The sequence below is a fragment of the Oculina patagonica genome, chromosome 7 (assembly GCF_052425735.1).
Source record: "Oculina patagonica isolate OP01 chromosome 7, crgOcupat, whole genome shotgun sequence".
Classification (NCBI taxonomy): Eukaryota; Metazoa; Cnidaria; class Anthozoa; order Scleractinia; family Oculinidae; genus Oculina; species Oculina patagonica.
In genome coordinates, this window is record NC_135764.1 from 29,074,381 (window position 1) to 29,093,254 (window position 18,874).

The following is an 18,874-nucleotide window of genomic DNA, read 5'->3' on the forward strand; positions in this document are numbered from 1 at the left end:
TATCCCTGGTTACGGGCGGCACGGCCAATCGGTTAATTTGGCCCAATTTGGGGTATTCAAATACCCCAAATTATTTCAGAAATTTAAATTTGAATACCCCGGTGGACCGATACAAGTTTTTCAAAAGATAGACGATACGATATTTTCCTTTTTTCTCGATATCGATACTATGACGTCATTTCCGTACTGACGATCGAGCCAGCGACGAGCCATTTTATGTAGGTTTAGTCACCCTGAAGATTTTCGACCTGGATTTAGGGCCTTGGCGTAGACTTCAAAAGAAAACCTTGGCGCGATTGTACCAGGAATGCACCCTGAGCGACGAGCCTAAGAACACTCGGATTTCAACATTCGGCCGCATGAAATAAAAAGCGAAAATGTCTCCGTCCACAGGCTACCCTCCTCGTACCCGATTTCTGTACCTGTAAAGCGAAATGCAACTCACTGAATCTTACGTTCTGTTGTCTTCGATGAGGTCTTGTTAGGGGGTTTTTTTTTTCTTTTTTCCCATTTTTTGTTTTTTTTTTTTCCTAATTTTTTTTTTTTTTTTTTTTTTTTTTTTTTTCTTTTTTTTTTTTTTTTTTTTTTTTCTTTTTTTTTTTTTTTTTTTTTTTATATTTTTTTTTTTATCCCTCTCCCCAAACCCCGCGCGCCCCTCGATGTCTCCGTCCAACCATTGAGCCCACCCCGCCCTTTTGAGGGGTAACGGTCAGCGGAAGACACCATTGCAAAATGCTGGCGCATGTCTTCTGTTGCCTTTGATCCGGGAGATTCCACAGAGTGCAGGCCATGGCGGAAAAGTGGTGTTACGAAGCGAAAAATATTTGTCTTGCCTTTTGAATTTATTCCAAGAGCGTTGAACGAATCAAAGCAGATAATAAGGCTGTACTCCGCGGGCTGCTTCGTAGAAAAAATACAAAACGTTACGACTTGTTGTACACGATTTGTGAGAACAGATGTAAGCTCAAGTCTGCGGCGAGACCATAGCTGATTGCTCAAAATCGTAGAAGGTGTGTGTTTGTGTGACTTCATCGTTGAAAATGAGCTCAGCACACGGTGGCAGAAGGAGACCGCTTACTAGGACATCCTCTTCGTCGGAAGACCAGGCTCTGAATCAAATTGCTCGTGAGGTAAGGGGTAAATCTGGTTTAATCTCTCCATAGTGTATTTTGATTCGTCAAAGCCTTCCCAAATTAGCGGGACCAGAAATTTTACTATAATTGAGAAATACAACCTTCGCATACTACCGAATGATTTAACACTTTTGCTAAATTCATTGCCTCGTTGAAGTATCGTGAGTAAAAGTTCTGCCTGTTTTGAATAGCAGCGAATTTCGTGTTTAAAAGTCTTGTCACTATTTCTTGACGTAAGTTACATTTCGTGTACAAAATGTCAATTTCTAATGGCAATTTCAATCAATGACAGAAAGTCACGATTTACGATGTGGTATAAATTTCTAAACACTTCTTTTGGATTAGTTTAGCTCGAGTTCTTTTCTTGCTACCTCTTTTCCGATCCTTTTCCTATTTGGTAGTTCTAATTAGTCTCGCAGTTTTCATTTACTATCCATAATAGTTGGATTTTAAGCCCGAGACATTTCGCCGGGGCGTGTGTGCTGTTGTTTATTATTTACGATTGTTACCACTCAGACTTATTCTGGTGGGCGGCCACCTAAACCATTTCCTGCTTTATTTCAGCGTCTCTGAGCTGTTTATGAGGGAATTCCAGCTGCTTTTGATAGTAATTAACACTTTAAAAATTGCGTTTTTCAATGACATGGATTAAGGGGTACAAAAAAATATATTAACTTTTATAATTTTCCAAGAGCTTTTAATTCGTTGGCAATGGTATACCACATTGTTTTTAATTTATAAAAAAAGTCAGTGATATTAGTATTAAAACTCTACTTAAATCTGCAGATAATTCAACTTTTATAGATAACAATTTTGCCCTGTCTATAATTTCAAACTTCTTTTTTTCCAACTTCAAATGTCCAGTTCAGATTAGTGACCCATTCAATTTGATTTTCAATTTTATTCTTCTCAGCTTGCAAGTGAACACATTTAAAAAAGAAGAAATGTTATTTTTTGATGTGCATGGTATAGAAAACCACAAGTTCAATGTCCAGACAATATTTATGTTATAGACAGTCAATATTAAAATTATTTTCCAACCTCTTTGAATTATTAAATTATTTTTTGAATACAAGTCATTACAAAATTATATTATACATTCATGTGTTTGCTAACCCAAATAAAACGATTTATTAACCATTTTATTAATGATTCATTTTTAAAAACTACCTTTATATATACAGTGGAACCCCGATATAACGATCTTCGATATAACGATATTCCCGATATAACGATGAATATGTTATGTCCCGGCAATAGTAAAATGTATGGGACGGAACCCCGATATACGATTCCCGAATAACGATATATTTTACGCCCCCTTGGCATATCGTTATATCGGGGTTCCACTGTATTTTGCACGGTTTTTGCTACAGTATTTTGAAGGTCAGGTTATTTTGAGAAAATTTGTTGTTGCGTTGTATATCAGCAACTGAAGGACTTTAATAGCCGATTCCCTCTGCGGGCCGCAGGGAATCACGGTAGCTGTATTCATCAAACCATGCGCGAGACCAGCAATGATGCACGTTGCCGAGTCCGCGCAGGGAGAAACACCGTGATTCCCTGCAGGGGCGATAGAGGGAATCGGGTATTGATGCTTTTTACGTCATGATGTGCTCAAACATACTATATATAATTATACAGCTATTGCAATTAACATTGTTGGATGAAAGCATTTAAGTCTATGCAACAAGACCGAATGATGGTCTGTGTACCCATATTTACAGGAATTTTGCTTATTGGCCTAGAGGAAATGTACAAGTTTTTATTTTTGTGCGTGAAGAATTTGTTTTTCCTCTCAGGACGCCTTTTTCTGTAGCTTTACTTTCACTGTCGCATGTCTTTGTGTTTTGAAAATTTTTCGAAAATTCAGCATCATGGCTAAAAGAACCTTGTTTCCACATGTCTGAAGAGGAAGAAAACATGTAAATTCGCGTTTGTCATGTTGTTATATCTCATTAGTATTTGGCACGTGCAGTAGCTCTCTTCTACCCATACTACCTTTCGGTCTTGTCACGTGTACTTTTGTTGTTTTTTTTCCGACAACCATACGCAAAACAGCTGTATGTAAAGGTGGATTTCCACTGACGCGTAAATTTTTACATGCGTAAAAAATTTAGAGACATTATATGAACGACTTGCGTACACGTTAACACAAGTCGTTCATACATTGTCTCTAAATTTTTTACGCATGTAAAAATTTACGCGTCAGTGGAAATCCACCTTAAGGCAAGCTTGCTACATAAAGACAGTTATTAAGAATAGCATGCTTAGTGCTCATGGTTGTTATTGTGTATGTTGCAGGCTGAGGCACGTCTTGCTGCCAAGAGAGCAGCTAGAGCAGAAGCAAGAAGTATTCGTTTGAAGGAACTTGAACGGCAGCAACAAGAAGGAGAAAGCGTACGTCCTTTAAAATCTATTTTTCTAATACAAAGAAGTACTCTAAACCATTTTGTAATCAGTATAAATGGTGGGAATACGAAAATTGTGAACACTTTTATTATACTTTGAAAGAGAAACTCAAAGTAGAGAAAGCAGTGGACAAATTATTCCCAAAATAACCGAGTTGTTCCTTCACTGTCCATTTGTTTTTATTTTCTGCAGTTTGTGCTGTCATTTGATGGTTTTCTCCTGAAATTGAAATATCCAAGACAAATAAAAGTGTTCAGTGATTTCTGATTCATACTATAAAATATTTCATAACGTGGAATGTACTACTTTATTTTATTTTCTATATGTACATACAGCATATGTCAATTCTATTTTGTTTTATTTCACTTACATGTTAACTTTGTTTAATCCCAATAACTTGAACCTTCAAGGGAAATCAAAAAAGGTTTGAGTTATCGGGGGTTCGAGTTATTGAGGGCAAAAATAGTAAGAAAATGACCTGGAGGGGAATCGAAAAAGGTTCAAGTTAGCGGGAGGTTCGAATTATTGAGGATTCAAGTTATCGGGATTCAACTGTATATATGTTGTGTTTATTTTTTTTTTTACATTTTTCAAACCAGTTTGAATTTTATTTTTTATTGTCTTTATTCATTATCATAATCTGCAACAAAGGGAAATGAAAATCAAACTGGTTTGAAATTTTTAACCAAAGATAGAATTAAACCACAACATATATATACCAATATTTATCAGCAGGTGCATCTAGTTCTGGGTTAAACAGAGGCTTTCTTGTCTCATCAGTATGTTTACTGTGTTGTTGACATTGGGTTTTCCAGAAAAAATACACACCTCCCCGACGGAGGTGCGCGGGAGGGGGGTAATGCTGGGAGCGGACTCCGTCACACAAAAGATTTCTAATTTTCTCCCGCCAAGTTTACCCATAGGTCAGAACCAGCCCACCGACGCGACCACGCACGCAACGCCTGGAACCGCCAGGCCACCGAGCCCGGCGCACACCCAAAAAGGGGCCCGCCGACGCACTTCTTTAGCCCCCGAATTGCGCACGCTGGCTCTCCACTCCCGAAAGGAGAGCACGGGGAGAGACCACAGACAGGCCGGCGGACCCGCGGCGGAATAAGGTGGACGAGAGTGTACGGAGATCCCAAAGTACACGCGCGATCAAAATATATTTGAAATGTTGGGCCCGTCGCGATATACCCCAGTTTCGAAATTATAATAAACAAGGATCTTTGGATGAAATGTTGTTCTTTTCTATTGTCTGTTGTTTTCAGTTAGGGCATTTTTAAAAAATGGAAATCCGGGCGGGAGGGGGGTCCTTGAGCTTGGAAATCCGGGGGGAGGGGGGGTCTAGCGATCTGGGAAATCCGGGCGGAAGGGGGGTCAAAAATGTTTGCCATCCGTCGGGGGGGTGTGTATTTTTTCTGGAATAACCCATTTTGTTCAATTTGCAGATCGATGATGATGATCAGGCTTTAAATGAGGAACCGCCTATCCCACCAGCAAGAAAGAAGGTAAAAATATTTCAATAAGTATTGGTAACTTTCTAGTACAAATAATAGTACACGAGATACTAGTACCAGTGGGCTTTTTCAAAATGTGCCGTGTTAAATCATTTTTTGTTGATATGCATTTGAAGCTTCATAATTTGATAATCAAGACATGTAGAATACATCCAATTGTTGTGTGCTAATGCACATTTTAATATCTCACCAAAAACAAGAGTTTCTAAAACAGAAAATGTAACGAGCTTACCATTTGGTCCTTAAAGGTGTAAATATCTTTAGCATGAGCATAAATTAAAGTATCATTATTGTAATGATTTCTTTGCTCATGCTTTTGCTGTTAATTTAATACTGTTGTGTTTTATGACAGTACAATTTTGGCTAAAAGACCAAAGACGGAGTACATAAAATACAGTGCATTTTGTTCTCAAGAGCCCTTTATTCTCAACTGGGAAGTTATTGATATATATCTCTAACTAATTATTTATTTTTTTCATAAAGACCCCAGTGGGTAGGTCAATTTCCACAGGATCATCGAGCATGAGCGTCATTGCTAAGGATCAGAGCATGGACATGAATGGACCACTGGTGCCTGAAAAAGTCTTAAAAAGCATTCAGGTTTGTGGCATCTAAAATTAAAACCTTTATCTCCAACGGATTTTGTGACATTCAGGGCTGATATTTGACCATAGCTGCCTAGTGGCTCACATAGGGGGTGACCTGCACCATTATTTTGAAATGTTCTTCAGTATTCCCCAAATAAAACATTAGAATGACAAAGAACAAAAACGATGCCCCTAGCACGTGCAAGATAACAAGTCAGAACAAATGAGATTAGAGCTTTTAAAGTGGTGCAGGTCAACCATCATACAGGAGTGTCAACTTTCAACTCTGTTGCTATGGTTACCCATCAACAGTTGCTGTGAAGGGTAACCATAACAATAAGTAGTGCATTTACACCTTGATGTAAAGAGGCGCAGTGAGAAGTTAAGTGTCTTACCTAAGAATACAGCATATATCTAAGGGCAATTGCAGTAGTCAAGCATTTATCCAACCTTTTGGGCCCAAGATACCAAAGCCACTTTGCGAATAAAGTTGTTGCAGTTGGTGGTGTTGTTGTTGAAAGTAAATTCTAGCGAGTTTAGTTTCTTTGTTTAATAATCTAATAGACGTCTCAATGTAGAAGCAACACCTGAAAAAGGCAAGGTTTTCATATACAGCAGGTTATTTTGCAAAAAAGTAGAGGGAGATTATTTTAATGGGGTGAAATGGATGTTGAGAAAGGTGGTTGCTTTTATCAGTTGTAAAAATGTGCTAATTGATTTATTTTTCTAATATTCAGGACAACCTGAAAGAGACAGAAGAAAAGTACAGGAAGGCAATGGTGTCAATAGCTCAGCTGGATAACGAAAAGCAGGCACTCTTGTATCAAGTGGATTGCCTAAAAGACAGGTACATGTACAGGCCAAGCATGTTCAAAATCTAATTTTGAGATCTTCCAATCTCACGCTTTGCACCCAATTCTGAAAACTTGTTGTACATGTACATCTTTAACTCTTTTATTTAGTTAACATGGTTTTAAATTAACAAAATATAGGCTGGCTGAAGAGGAAGAGATTTCAAGTGAAGTGAAAGCTGAATTTAAAGAGAAAACAAAGGTAGTGAGCACAATTTCTTTTATATTTTGTGATAATTTAAGAAAATTACTGTCGCTTACATCTAAGAGCAAACAGTGCCACCGGAACATGATCTAATTGGGTGTGAACATGCTATGATTGAAGGATAAACATTTGAAGTTTAGCAGACCGTAACACAAACTTTCACCCTCAAAATGCTCAAAATAAACACTGAGTACGGGCAAATTTTTACACTAGAAGTGATTCATGTGAATTTTTCGGAAGTCTCTTTATCCAATTACCGCAAATTTGAACAAAGAGAATGTGTTGAACTTTCGGTGCCAAAGTTGCTGTTATGGTCTGCCAAACTTAAGCATTTGATGACCAATCATGCCATGTTTTATACTCAATTAAATCATATTTTGGTGGCACATGTTCATGCTTAAACGCAAGCGAAGGTATTAATTATTCATATTGAGTGCAAAATTGTCCTCAACAAAACTTTAACTCACATGTATTTTGATTGTTCAGGAATGCAGTAAACTGCAAAAAACCATAAAAGGGAATGAAGAAGAAATGACACGACTAAAAGAAGCTATCGAGTTTAGAGATAACTTCTTGGCGGTAAGTTTGTGCTAGGAAAATAATGTTGCAATCTGTTTTCTTAGATAAACAAGAAATGCAATGGTTAGGTTTTTCAAATGGTTAGGGTCCCCATTTTGTTAAAAGTATGATAGACTTCCAGGGATGTGGCTAAGGGCGCGCTGTGGCTTATTTCTCCGACTGAAAGAGAACTTAAATCTGGCTAAAATTTCACATGAAAGCAATGACTAAGGTAAACTTTTGGAGCTGTCAAGGCCAGAAAAGCCAGCTGGGCTTGTTGATGAGCCAGCTTGGTTTTTTTTTAGCTACATCCCTAGACTTCAGATAGACAGACATAAAAAGAGAGATTGAAATAAACAAATAGATATGTGCATTAACTGCAATCGCCTAACATGTTTATATACATCCTTGTTGCCACCCAATTCAGTCACATGATGATTCATTTGAAAGGTTACAATTTATTGCCGAGTCCAACTATTAAACTACAAAAAGTCCAAATGCAACTACAAAAGCCCACCCCCTGCCCCCCCCCCCCCCCAAGTTATCCAAGGTTATAATAAATAAATATACTGAGGGCTTTATTGTATTGATGCATCAAGTATAAATTTAAAAGAAGTTTCTGTGATGCCTTACAAAAGGCCATTTTGAACATTGGTTGTCTCTTCTATTGAAAGAAGCCTGTGTTTCCAGCTCTCTTTTCTTTTATGGGCTTGTTATGAATAAAAAATTACAGTAACAATCAATAATAAAAATAAAAATAATAATAATAAATCTTTGTAAGAGCAAGGGCATGTGTGGTTTACAGGGCAGTCCTCCCTCAAAAGAAAAACAAAGAAAAAAGTTAATAAGTAGAAAGTACTTATGTAAAATATTAATCTTGTCTGTCAGGAGCGAGGCCTTTCCCTTTACGAGGACCATGAACTGAAAGAGGATGAAGATGGTGAATCAAGTACAGTTTCACTTCGAGATGCTATTAGTTTGGCTGTCCCTGATCATGAAACCTCTTCAGGTACATGTACATGTATGAAGATCTAATTAACAATTAGACTACGAGCCCGAGTTTTCTATGAGCAAATAGTCAAGCAGCCGAGTTGACAATCGCTCATAGAAAACGAGGGCGAGTAGTCTAATTGTTTTAGTAAAAACTCTAAATGATTGCAGTCCAAAACCTACAATATTGTGCACTCTGAAGACAAAAATCAAGAAAATTTACCGCTTAAAGAGCTACGCGAGCGCGCGACTGTTTTCTATCGGCGAATAGAAAACAGTGGGAGAACCAATCAGATTCGCGGATTTCCAATAGAAACAGCTGAGTTTCTACATGTACTTATGTTCGTTAAAATGTAGAGTTAGGTATACATGGCATGTAATGAGCATAAAAAGAGGCAATTTATTGAATTAAACTATGTCTGGGTATTCTTATAAATCAAGGGGAGGGGGTGTTTTTTTAGTATCACTTTCAAGCCTTAATGGTAAGGAAACTTGAACTGCAAGTGGCTATGGCTTTAAAAAATCAGCCTTTTTTCTATTTACTTTGTCTTTAATGTCTGGTGGCTTAAGTCATGGCTGTGGTTAGCTACTTCTGAAAAGAAGCTGAAAACAAAGTTATAATCACTCAGTTCACAGGGCTCGAGACTACGGTGCCTCAAATTTAAATTTTTTTCTTTTTTCTCCTTTTTCAATGAATTTTTATATTTTTTTAAATTTTTATAAAAAAAAAAAAAAAAAAAAAAAGTTCAGTTGTCACAGTGAAATTTATAATAATGAAAACTGAGTTAAGGTGAAGTTACTAAATATTGCGATGATAGCTAAGAGAAGGAAGTATTATTTTATAGTTGACAGTATGTCTGTTTTTTTTTTTTTCCTCTTGTTGCAAATTAGACCGAGGCAGTACTTCCTCAGAGCCACCGAAGAGTCGTTCAAACAGTCGCCGTCCTTCTTTATCAGATGAAAAGGATATATTAGTTTTACAGGTGCAACATTTTATCTTTCAATGTTATTTTCTGTATCACTTTCCTAGCATTAACTAGTAAAATGTATTCTTTGTAGCACTTTGTCCCAGTTTTAAACTTTTTCATGTTGAGTCAAGAAGCTTGTCTGTGTGAATAGGAATCATAATCTTTTAAAACAGTTTGCTACAAGTGAAAAATGCAGTTCCATTCTGCTTTCAATTTTATTTAGTTTTCCAAACAAGATTATCATTGGTTTGAAAATGTGTACTGTGCATAATAAAATAATAAAAAGTCACACTCGTTAAAAAAATGTCATGTTATGACATTTTGACTTGTGGCATTGGAATGTTTTCAACAGATGAATCCTTCAAGTTGTTCAAAGGTTTTTTATTAGACTTGTAAAGGAGAAGCCACGAGCCAAGCGGCCCACACTGCCGGAGATTATCTCGGTTTCCGTAGCATTAAGCGGCTAGGAATATTTCTACTCCCCCCTGAATGGGATGCTAGTCCATCGCAGGGTTCCCCCCCAGCATTATGTCACCACAGGGGGTCCTCGCGGCGTGACTGTTTGTATGTTCGAAATATAAAGAATGTGGGATTTGAAAGCGTCTTATTATCGTTACTTATTTCAGTAATTCTATGTTGAAGTTCAAAATACGTAAACCTACCTCAACTGTTGTATTTTGTCGTTTTTGTCGTTTTTGGAGGGTTTGCGTTGACTGATGCTCAACGCAAAACCCTCCAAATCGCCCAAATTCACCATTTTGAGCCGCAGAAGAAAAATACAACAGTTGAGGTAGGTTTACATTTATTTTGAACTTAAACATAGACATTACTCAAAATAAGTTAAGGATATTAAGACGCTTTCAAAATCTTATACATTTCTTTATATTTCGAAAACATACAAACAGTCACGCCGCTGTATGGGCCCCCTGTGATGTCACTGGTACCCAGTGAGGGCCACTAGTTTCTCAGTTTTTAACTGTAAAGTGTTTTTACCCTCGTTAAATAAAGTTATTATTATTATTATTTATACACCTGGGTGGAGAGAGGCACTATGAGAGTAGAGTATCTTGCCCAAGAACACAACACAAGTGACCCCGGCCGGGGCTTGAACTCGGACCCTTGATCCGGAGCCAGGCGCTCTAACCATCAGGCCACGCGCCTCTCCGCGCCTCTCCGCGCCTCTCCCGCCCTCCTCGACCCTTAACCCAAACTCGAGCTTCACTTGTGACAGTATTATCACAGTTATTTATTGGAAATTATTGTTGATGTCATTCATTTCTTTCAAAGATTAAAAATCTTCAAGCAGAAGTCATATCTCTGAAGAGAGGAGATACCGAAACACCCAAGGCAATAACAGCAGATTTAGAAGAACTTAGAAGTAGGTGTTGTGTTCAGCTATATTAAATCTCTTGCAACTTTAATCTAACATTGCTTTAACGCCTATATTTGTGCATATAAAATGTTATTTGTTCACTAAATAAAAAAAAAATTAATGTCATTTTAGTCAGAATACAAAGATGTTCTTTGCTCCTAGCAGCATTTTAACATAATTGTTTCTGGACTGCTCCCAGTTTACTTTGTTTTTAGCTGTAAAAATATAACTTATCTAATGAGAAAAAAAACACTTCATGTGTACTTTAATTGATGCCTAACTACCTATTTAATTGCATTTCAACCACTAATGTTAAAACCGGTAATCATCTAACATCTACCAAGCGCTGAGTAACAAATTTGTAACAGTTTATCCACTAACCTCATTGTTCACAAAGCTGCTATCAAATCAAAGCATTGACCTGCTAACCTGTGTCTCGGCAAACATGAGCCACTATGGAGGCCTGAAGTCATATAAACCAGCCATATCGTGTTGTACATGGAGTGTAGTTTCTAACGAATGGTTATTGCTGTTTTCCATTTTTTCCAGGAGAATTTAGTAGGCAAATAAATGATTTCAAAATAAAGCTACAAAAAGCTGAGCAGGACAATGCGCGGCTTGAAGGACTTGTAAGTAGAACTAAATGGCTGAGATAACATTTTATCTGATTCTATCAGTCAGTCAACCTCAGCGTGCAAAGGAAGTCCTGTCCGAAAGCCCTGGGCTAGTGGATTTTCCTGTCAGGCTAGTCGATGTTATCCATCACTTGCCCGATGGGCAAATAAGATTTTTGGACTTTTAAGTGGATGAAGTAAGAACACTGAAAAACGCCTTCAGGCTACCACACAATGGTTCCAACTTGCTGGAAGGGCAAGCTGGAAAATCTATTTTCTTTGCACCCTGCAACGTGTTGGTCGATCAATCAGTCAAGCAGAATTGCTTTCTCAGATTGGTTGTACTGTAGACTTGCCGGAAACGGGCTTTGAGAAAGTCTAGTTGTACTGTAGCTTGGTTTTTTCCTGTTAGTAATGGCAAAAATCTCTCAAATTTTAAAGATCTAAAAGATTGCAAGGTGTATACAAAGGAGGGAAAACATGCAAAGTAATGTTGGTGGGGAGTGGTGGTAGACACACAGCGGTCAAACGCAGCGCGCGTGCGCAGTTCATGTGTAATTGCCGCCAAAATTTTCCATACAAAGTCTTAAATTTCCGTAAACTTTTGCTTTAAAGCCAAAAGTTAACGCCGTCCCTGGAAAGTTAAGGTTTATACGCCGCTTATGGATTGGAAATTTGATAATTCATCTCCACTGAGTGTCCCAGCTTGAACTGTTCTTTCACCGTACCATTTCTTTAACAATTTCCTACAAAGGTTTGCACACTTTCGAGACAAATTCTCAGAAAAGTTCGAGGCGCGAAAACCGGAGGTGACGTCATTTTTGCGTTTGACCGCTGTGTGGGTGGTAGAGGACTCCAGGCAGTGGTATCAAATTGGGTAGGCTGGGATCTGCCGTAGAAAATAATCACTCAGAAAACAACAACAAATGCGAAAACTTCATATAAAGTGAAGTCTTGACAGTAATTGTGTGAGTACAACAAGGGTCAACATTTGTGTCTGCAATATTTTGCTGCACTGTACTGCACTTTTACTCTTGAGTTATTGGGTGAAAATATATTATTAGTATTGGTGGGTAGAAAAAGCTTGTTTTGTTTTGTGTGCAATGAACGTAGATTCTAAATTTTTTGTATGTGAAAAAGAGTTTAGTATAAACTGTTACAAATTAATTGTTCAGCCAAAATATGAAACGAAAGTGTCAACCATGAATGTTAATTTGTTTTCTCGCAAATCAACTTAAACCAAAATGTAAATTATTCATCAACAATGTTTCTAATTGTTATTTCTCTTTCCCTGTTTTCGTGATACCTCTTTCTTCTGTATGTTGACATTGCTATCGTATCAACCATATGAACATCTTTAATTTCTCTTCCAAAATATCAAATAATACAAAGATGGGATTTTCAGACGAGAGAATGCAACTGGTCAGCAAATGAAAATACCCTTCAGTTATTGTATAGTGAAATTCTCCCAACTTGTGTTTGAAGACATGTATGGAGACAAGTAAGAAGAATTTGTGTGTTGGCATGGCAGCAAAAACGGTTAATTCTTACTTTGCCGGTTATTTCCGAGTAATGTTGCGCGACACGTTTAACGTGGCTGCCATCATGACACTTGTATCGTAAACTTGTTTATAATATTGTTCTCCTTAGGTGGCGAGAGTGGAGAGTCAAGTGAAGCGTTACAAGACCCAGGCGGAGGCAGCGGTAAGAGCTGGCTTGTCAATTTTTACAATGTTGCAAAATTGAATACTCCAAAATTAGGTTTAGGTGTAGATTTAACCATTATTTTCTTACAGGAAGCGACGGAGGACTCTCTCAAGGCTGAAAAAAGAAAATTGCAAAGAGAGGTTTGTTTATCTCGTTTATTCTTTTAGTCGAAGAATTACCTTTCACGTGCTCGCTCTACATTCTCCTGCGTTCGTGTGTCTTTCGTCATAACTACTTCTCTTCCCTTCTGACTGACTGAATGACTATCTGTCTGTTTAAATGGCTGGCTGACTGACTGCATGACTCACTGCATCTGTCTGAATGACTGGCTGACGGACTGACTGTCTGTATTTTGGGGTGACTATCTGTATCTGACTGACTGACTGACTCTTTCGTTATTTAGTAAGAAATAATATATAATGGTAATAGGACTGAGTGGAGTCCAATTCGGTCTGTAATCAAACGAGTGATTAACGAGATTCCGATTTGATTAATCACGAGTATGATTACAGACTGACAGAATTGGACGACACGAAGCCCAAAACTATGACAAAATTTGTTAAACAAACAAATTTTACCGGTTAAATGGTTAAACATCTTTGTGAACACTACAAAAAATAACAGTTTACGCAACAAAATGCAAAACAACAGCGCGCACAAGATGATGCGTACTGTCCAATTACACAGGCATGACGCGTAAACTGTCCTATTAGTGCTGAAATCGGGCTGCTGATAACCAATCACGTTCGAGAATTTTGTTATAGTTTTGATTATAGGTCATCTAAACTGAATTTAATTGTAATTTATTCATTTTCTTTTTTACAGCTTCGTAAAGCACAAGACGAAATAGGCGAATTGCAAACTGTTAACGATCACCTACAGAAGAGATTCGATAAACTAAAGAGCAAACGAAAAGATGACACGTAGTGCATGTAGATACACATTAGTTTATAAACCTAATTCAGTTAGGATTGCTTTGTCTAATTCAGATAACAGAACTTGATATATTCAGTAAATGATTTGATCTGAGGCGCAATGACCAGTTGTAATAAAAAAAGATCTTTCGCGTGTCCTGATTGGTTAAAAGAACGTTAACCACTGCTCTTAATGGCGTGGCAATGATGAGACACGCGTTTTGAATGGTCGAGAACTTAATACAAAATTACTTAATTAAATGTTTCCAAAGTAGCACAGACGTTGATTGGTTCAAAACTGTTAAAAGTACTATAGAAGATAATTTTATATACGCGAGTTATTTTATATTTTCCAACAAAAAATAGAAAGCATTTTCGTCAATGGAATGTTTGCCCGGTGTAAGAAGCCATGTCATTATATATCAAACCATTTTTGCTTTGTACAAAATAACCTTCCATTAGAAGGAACCGTAAAAATAATAGTTTCTTAAGATAAAAAGAATCATCAAAGGGGTAATAATAAAACAGCAAGAAACAAGGATGTGTTAAGATTGGAGAAGATTAAGTCGCATTGTGCCGGCCGTGATGAAGTTCCTTTAAGAAATTCGTAGCCTGCATAGCTGCGGGATAAGCGCGGCGCGAAAAAAATTGCGAGCGAAGCCCGCGTGCGTGATGGCGAAGCCGCGATGGGCAAGCAGCACAGCCGCAAGAAGAGACTCCCAGTTCCCTCACGGCTTTGCAGCTCGTCTCTGCCGTTAAACAAAACACTCGTACTCGGTCGCAAATCCCGCCAGCTACGCAGGCTAAGAAATTCGAGGCTGTAGGGCGATTTTCACTTGAGTGTCGAAAGTAATTTGCATTTGCTTTTGTTGACTGATAGGTTTAAAAACGACTTGCTGCTTGCCACATATACTGATTGGTTTAAAAAACTCGCGCCGCTTTTTCGACCAATCAGAAGTAAAACCAAAATCAATCGCTCGCTCACACACGTTTTCCCGCGCTTCGTGCCGGCTACATGCATCGCTTCGAGTATTGATTGGTTCACTGGATTGTCTGTGTCTATTGTGATTGGCCAAATAATTACTTTGGTTTGGTTTTACGACACTCAAATGAAAACCGTTCTAAAAGAAAGAAAACCTTAGTTGTCTACATTTTACACAGGGCTCTGGTTTCTGAAGATTTCTCGGGGCGCAAAAAGATGATTGCTGTAAGCCTAGAACACCTATTTCAGTTGACACTGGATGCTCAACTGTCAATAAACCGTATTTAAGCCTAAAAGTGGAGTGGAATTTATGACACTGTAACAGTTGTGTTCACGAGGTGAACAGTAACAATTCCGTGTTGTGCTCAATTAATTTTACTGGGACTAAGTGAATAAAATGTGACGAGAAACTCTGATTATGCTTGTGAAATCATATTTGCGCTTGGGCTTTATTTGAACACCAGAACATAACTGTACAGTGATTTTGACCGCAGAAATAGCATGTTTGTACAAAGCTAGACTGCAGAACGCTCCGCATTTTGACGAGTTCGTTGCGCGAAACCGGCTTGGTGTCGAAGGTAGGAGAGTGAAAATTTCGCGAGGCTCGCACGTGAGTTTCGCGGCTCGCTGAACTGGCGCATTGTTATATCGAGAAAAAATAATCTGTTTAGCTGCCTCCAACTGTTTGGGTTCTTTTTATTTTGCTTCCATTTTGTGCACTCAGGTCTTGTCTTCAACCTCGTCCTCAGGACCTTGTCGTCGACGAGTTTTCAAAGCGGCTCGCCAGCCGCCATTTTGAAAACGGAGAAGACCCGGCGAGGTTAGTATTGTTGGGGCTGTAATTTCTTGCAAACGAGTTTGATTTCAGGTAGATCAGTTGTTAATTAAAATCTCTCAAAAAGATTGCTTTCGGAGTGATAAGTAGGGAGGGAGGGGAGGCTCCTTCCGAAAGGGGTACCTTTTTCAGGCTTCAGGTATATAAAAGGGTTTGGATTTCACAAGTTTAGGTATATGAAAGGGTATGGAAATCTGTCATTTAGGCTTTTAAAAGGGCCTTTAATTAAAATATTTCGAACAGATGCAATTTATGGCTGTATTTTATTTATTTTTTAAGCGCTACATGAAAATGACAAGAATACGTCGTGTTCCAGGAGCCCATGCGTGTTCTAAGTCTGTGCCAGGTCTTTCAGGTATATAAAAGGGGTACCTTTTTCAGTAAAAGGTATACGAAGTAAATGGTATATAAAAGGGTTAGGGGTTTGAGCTCGGGGCGTCGCCTCCCCGTATAAAATTTTTTTGGGTTTTCACAGACTGGTAGCCTGCTCCAGGCGTTCGGTCGGGGAACTAAACTTAAACAGCGCGAAAAAAGGCGAACGAAAAATCAGGGGAGGGGTGTGGAGGAGAAGGCTCCCTCGCCTCAGCCCCCTCCCATTTTTTCCAACAAACCGAACGCCTGGAACAGGCTAACGTTCCCCACGCTCCCCCATTTTCTGGGGGGCCGGGGGGGGGGGTCATTTTTCGTGCTTTTTGCCTTCCTTCCCCCGTGTTTTTCGTCTTCTCCCACAAAAGGAGCCTCTGCAACCCCGTTTTAGTTACTCTGGCTTTTTTTATGTTTCTATTTTCAAGATAAAATAAATTATAAATTCATTTATTTGATCAGTCACCCACCGTACCGGAAGAGAGAATTTTATCATTCACGTGTCTGGATCGCTTGTATACAAATATGTTGAAAATAAAGCAAATTTTAATAAGGTGAGTAATTCCTTTGACATGTCCATCAAGAGATAGTTTCATTATCTTCACTGGGAACTAAATATAACAGCTTTATAGATTTCGTCGTTTGGATTTCAGAGTCACTTCTCGCTTTTGGGAAAGTACAAACTTGTACAAAGTCCATTCGTACACCACGTGCAGCCCGATCTTTAACCCGTTCACGTGGGCAGTTTGCCTTTGGTCCGTGGAATTTCACAAATCAGCCAATCAGCAACGCGAGAATAGTCCGCGAAATATGCCCCATTCATTCAATGAAGCGACCAAAAACAAACCGGAGTAAACACAAGCGTCACTTGGACTTTGAAGCGCTGATCGGTAAAGACCTTTGATCGTTTTGAAATTTTGACTACATCGTTTTAAGAGAGAGAGAGCTTGTTAAAAATGGATCTCTTATGACGACGTCGCAGAGGAAGATGTCTACGAAACTCCGAGCGACTTTTCAGAATTTCTAGAATTCACAAACCGCCTAAACATCCCGCTAAATGAACAGTACTTTAGCGAGTTGAAGGCCCGCCGGCTCCAAAACAAGAGTGCCTTGAGTCAAAGTTTGTCAGTGTTCGAGCAAGGAATCAAGGACGGCAGGCATTTATCGAGTGAATATCAGAATGAAAGAAGATTACAGAACGCTTTGTGGAGAGTCTGGTGGCGTCAAACACGCGCTCGTTTCCACGCAAGTATCAAAGAAATCCCTGATGGAGAAAACATTGTCGAGGAAGCCATTCCGGAGGTGCGTACCCTTCGCATCCGAGGAGCAGACATCGGCGATTTTCCGACCGAATATATCATCCCTGCCTTGAGGCCTCACGAAATTCCAGTGGTGGGAACATATGTTGACGGTAAAATCATTCCCGGCTTCGCGTACCGAGTCCGCCGAAACGGAACAGACGACTTCTTATTTGACGGGGCGGCGTTGGTCTTGAAAAGCATCGGCAAAGGCTATGGCAAAAGGCTTACTTTCCACAGCGAGGACATTGAAAATGACAATTTCTTCTGGTCTGACAGCAACTACGAAGAAGGCTTCGCGTTTTCCATTCAAGTCATTTTCGAAGGAGACAAGTTCCACGTTTTGGATCGCCAAGGCCGTAGAGTTGCCGAAACCCAGTTAACGGCTGTTGGTATTGAACAAGAAATCGATCAAGTTTCCCTCCGAAGCAGTGAACTAAACGTGGTCGTTTCTGTTGAAATGGAATGCACTTTGAAATTTTCATCGCTCGACCACGTGCCGGAACATTTACGCGGCCAAACCGTTGATCTTCCCGTGTCCGGAACAGCACTGAGTCAGAAGAACGCGAAATGTTGGAGAGCGAAAACTGTCGAGATCAGAAATGTACACATTCCCGATTTGGGCGCTTGTTCGTTTCATTCGGTCATTTAAACGGTGAAACTATTTCGAGGAAACCTTAAATATGCTTGGGAACAAGATCCGGACAGCAGAAAATATTGACATGTTGATTTCAATTAGTTTATGTATGCGTGCTTGACGACAGAATGAGTAATTTGCATATTTATCCACCTGATTTATGTCACATGTAAACAATTACATAACCATTGTTTCCAATTTGCGGTTTTTAAATTCGAGCGATGTACTTTTTAGAGAATTGCAAAGAATGCTTAGATTGAAGCTCGTTTAAATGTTTCACTTCTTTTTCTCTCCCGTTGAGGGTACATGTGAAATTCACGCCATGTAAAACAGATTTTTAGTACCATTTGCATATTTAAGTGTAGTTTTGGACTTTGAACTGAAGTGTATTTAGATGATGAGCCCTTTTGTGGAGGGAAAAATAATTATAACTTGTATTATAAGATCTGACATTTTATTGTCTGCTGTGAAAGTTTAATATTGCAAGATATTATAGCAGATATGAATGACTATTGTTAACAAAAAGTATGTATATATTTATGTTTAAAATAATATTTTCCCTCAAATTTTATTTATCTTTGTACAGAAATAACTATTTCATGGATGTTGGATAACCCTCCAAAGAGTTTGTGCTGGTTTTATTGCTGTGAAAAATATGATTATTTATTTATAAATCATATTTCACTTTGAATGGTATATTTTAAACAGAGAAGTGTAAATAATAATTTATCAGTATAATTTTAAGAGAATAAAATTGGGGTTCAATTAAAATAATTTGTTGAATTTTTATTACTGTTTGAGTTAGGGCCAAACCTTGCTCTAGTCAGTAAACAGTTTCTATGTGAACTTTTTCTATAGCAGAAAATATACACTTCACTAGTGCTGACTGCCCAACTTCAGAAAGGTGTCTGCCTTAGAGATGTGTCAA

General features: G+C 38.5%; 2 protein-coding genes across 3 annotated transcripts; both read left to right on the top strand.

Annotated features, from left to right (window-relative positions):
* Positions 1-770: 770 nt before the first annotated feature.
* On the top strand, positions 771-15,229 carry LOC144661618 (leucine-rich repeat flightless-interacting protein 2-like). 2 transcript variants are annotated; one of them, XM_078522421.1, is made up of 14 exons: positions 771-1,130; positions 3,438-3,533; positions 4,997-5,056; positions 5,549-5,665; positions 6,390-6,499; positions 6,645-6,705; positions 7,195-7,287; positions 8,155-8,275; positions 9,148-9,239; positions 10,512-10,602; positions 11,146-11,225; positions 12,861-12,914; positions 13,007-13,057; positions 13,743-15,229. In XM_078522421.1, the coding sequence occupies exons 1-14, from the start codon at positions 1,041-1,043 to the stop codon at positions 13,842-13,844; spliced, it is 1,218 nt and encodes a 405-aa protein (XP_078378547.1). In that variant the 5' UTR covers positions 771-1,040; the 3' UTR covers positions 13,845-15,229. The 2 variants fall into 2 exon arrangements, with proteins under 2 accessions (XP_078378547.1, XP_078378548.1); XM_078522422.1 differs by lacking the exon at positions 11,146-11,225.
* A 1,736-nt stretch (positions 15,230-16,965) lies between these two features.
* On the top strand, positions 16,966-18,679 carry LOC144660006 (uncharacterized; the record flags this gene model as incomplete). The annotated part of the gene is made up of 1 exon (XM_078520548.1): positions 16,966-18,679. A coding segment is annotated over one exon (996 nt), but the record flags the coding sequence as incomplete, so codon positions are not given.
* Positions 18,680-18,874: the final 195 nt, after the last annotated feature.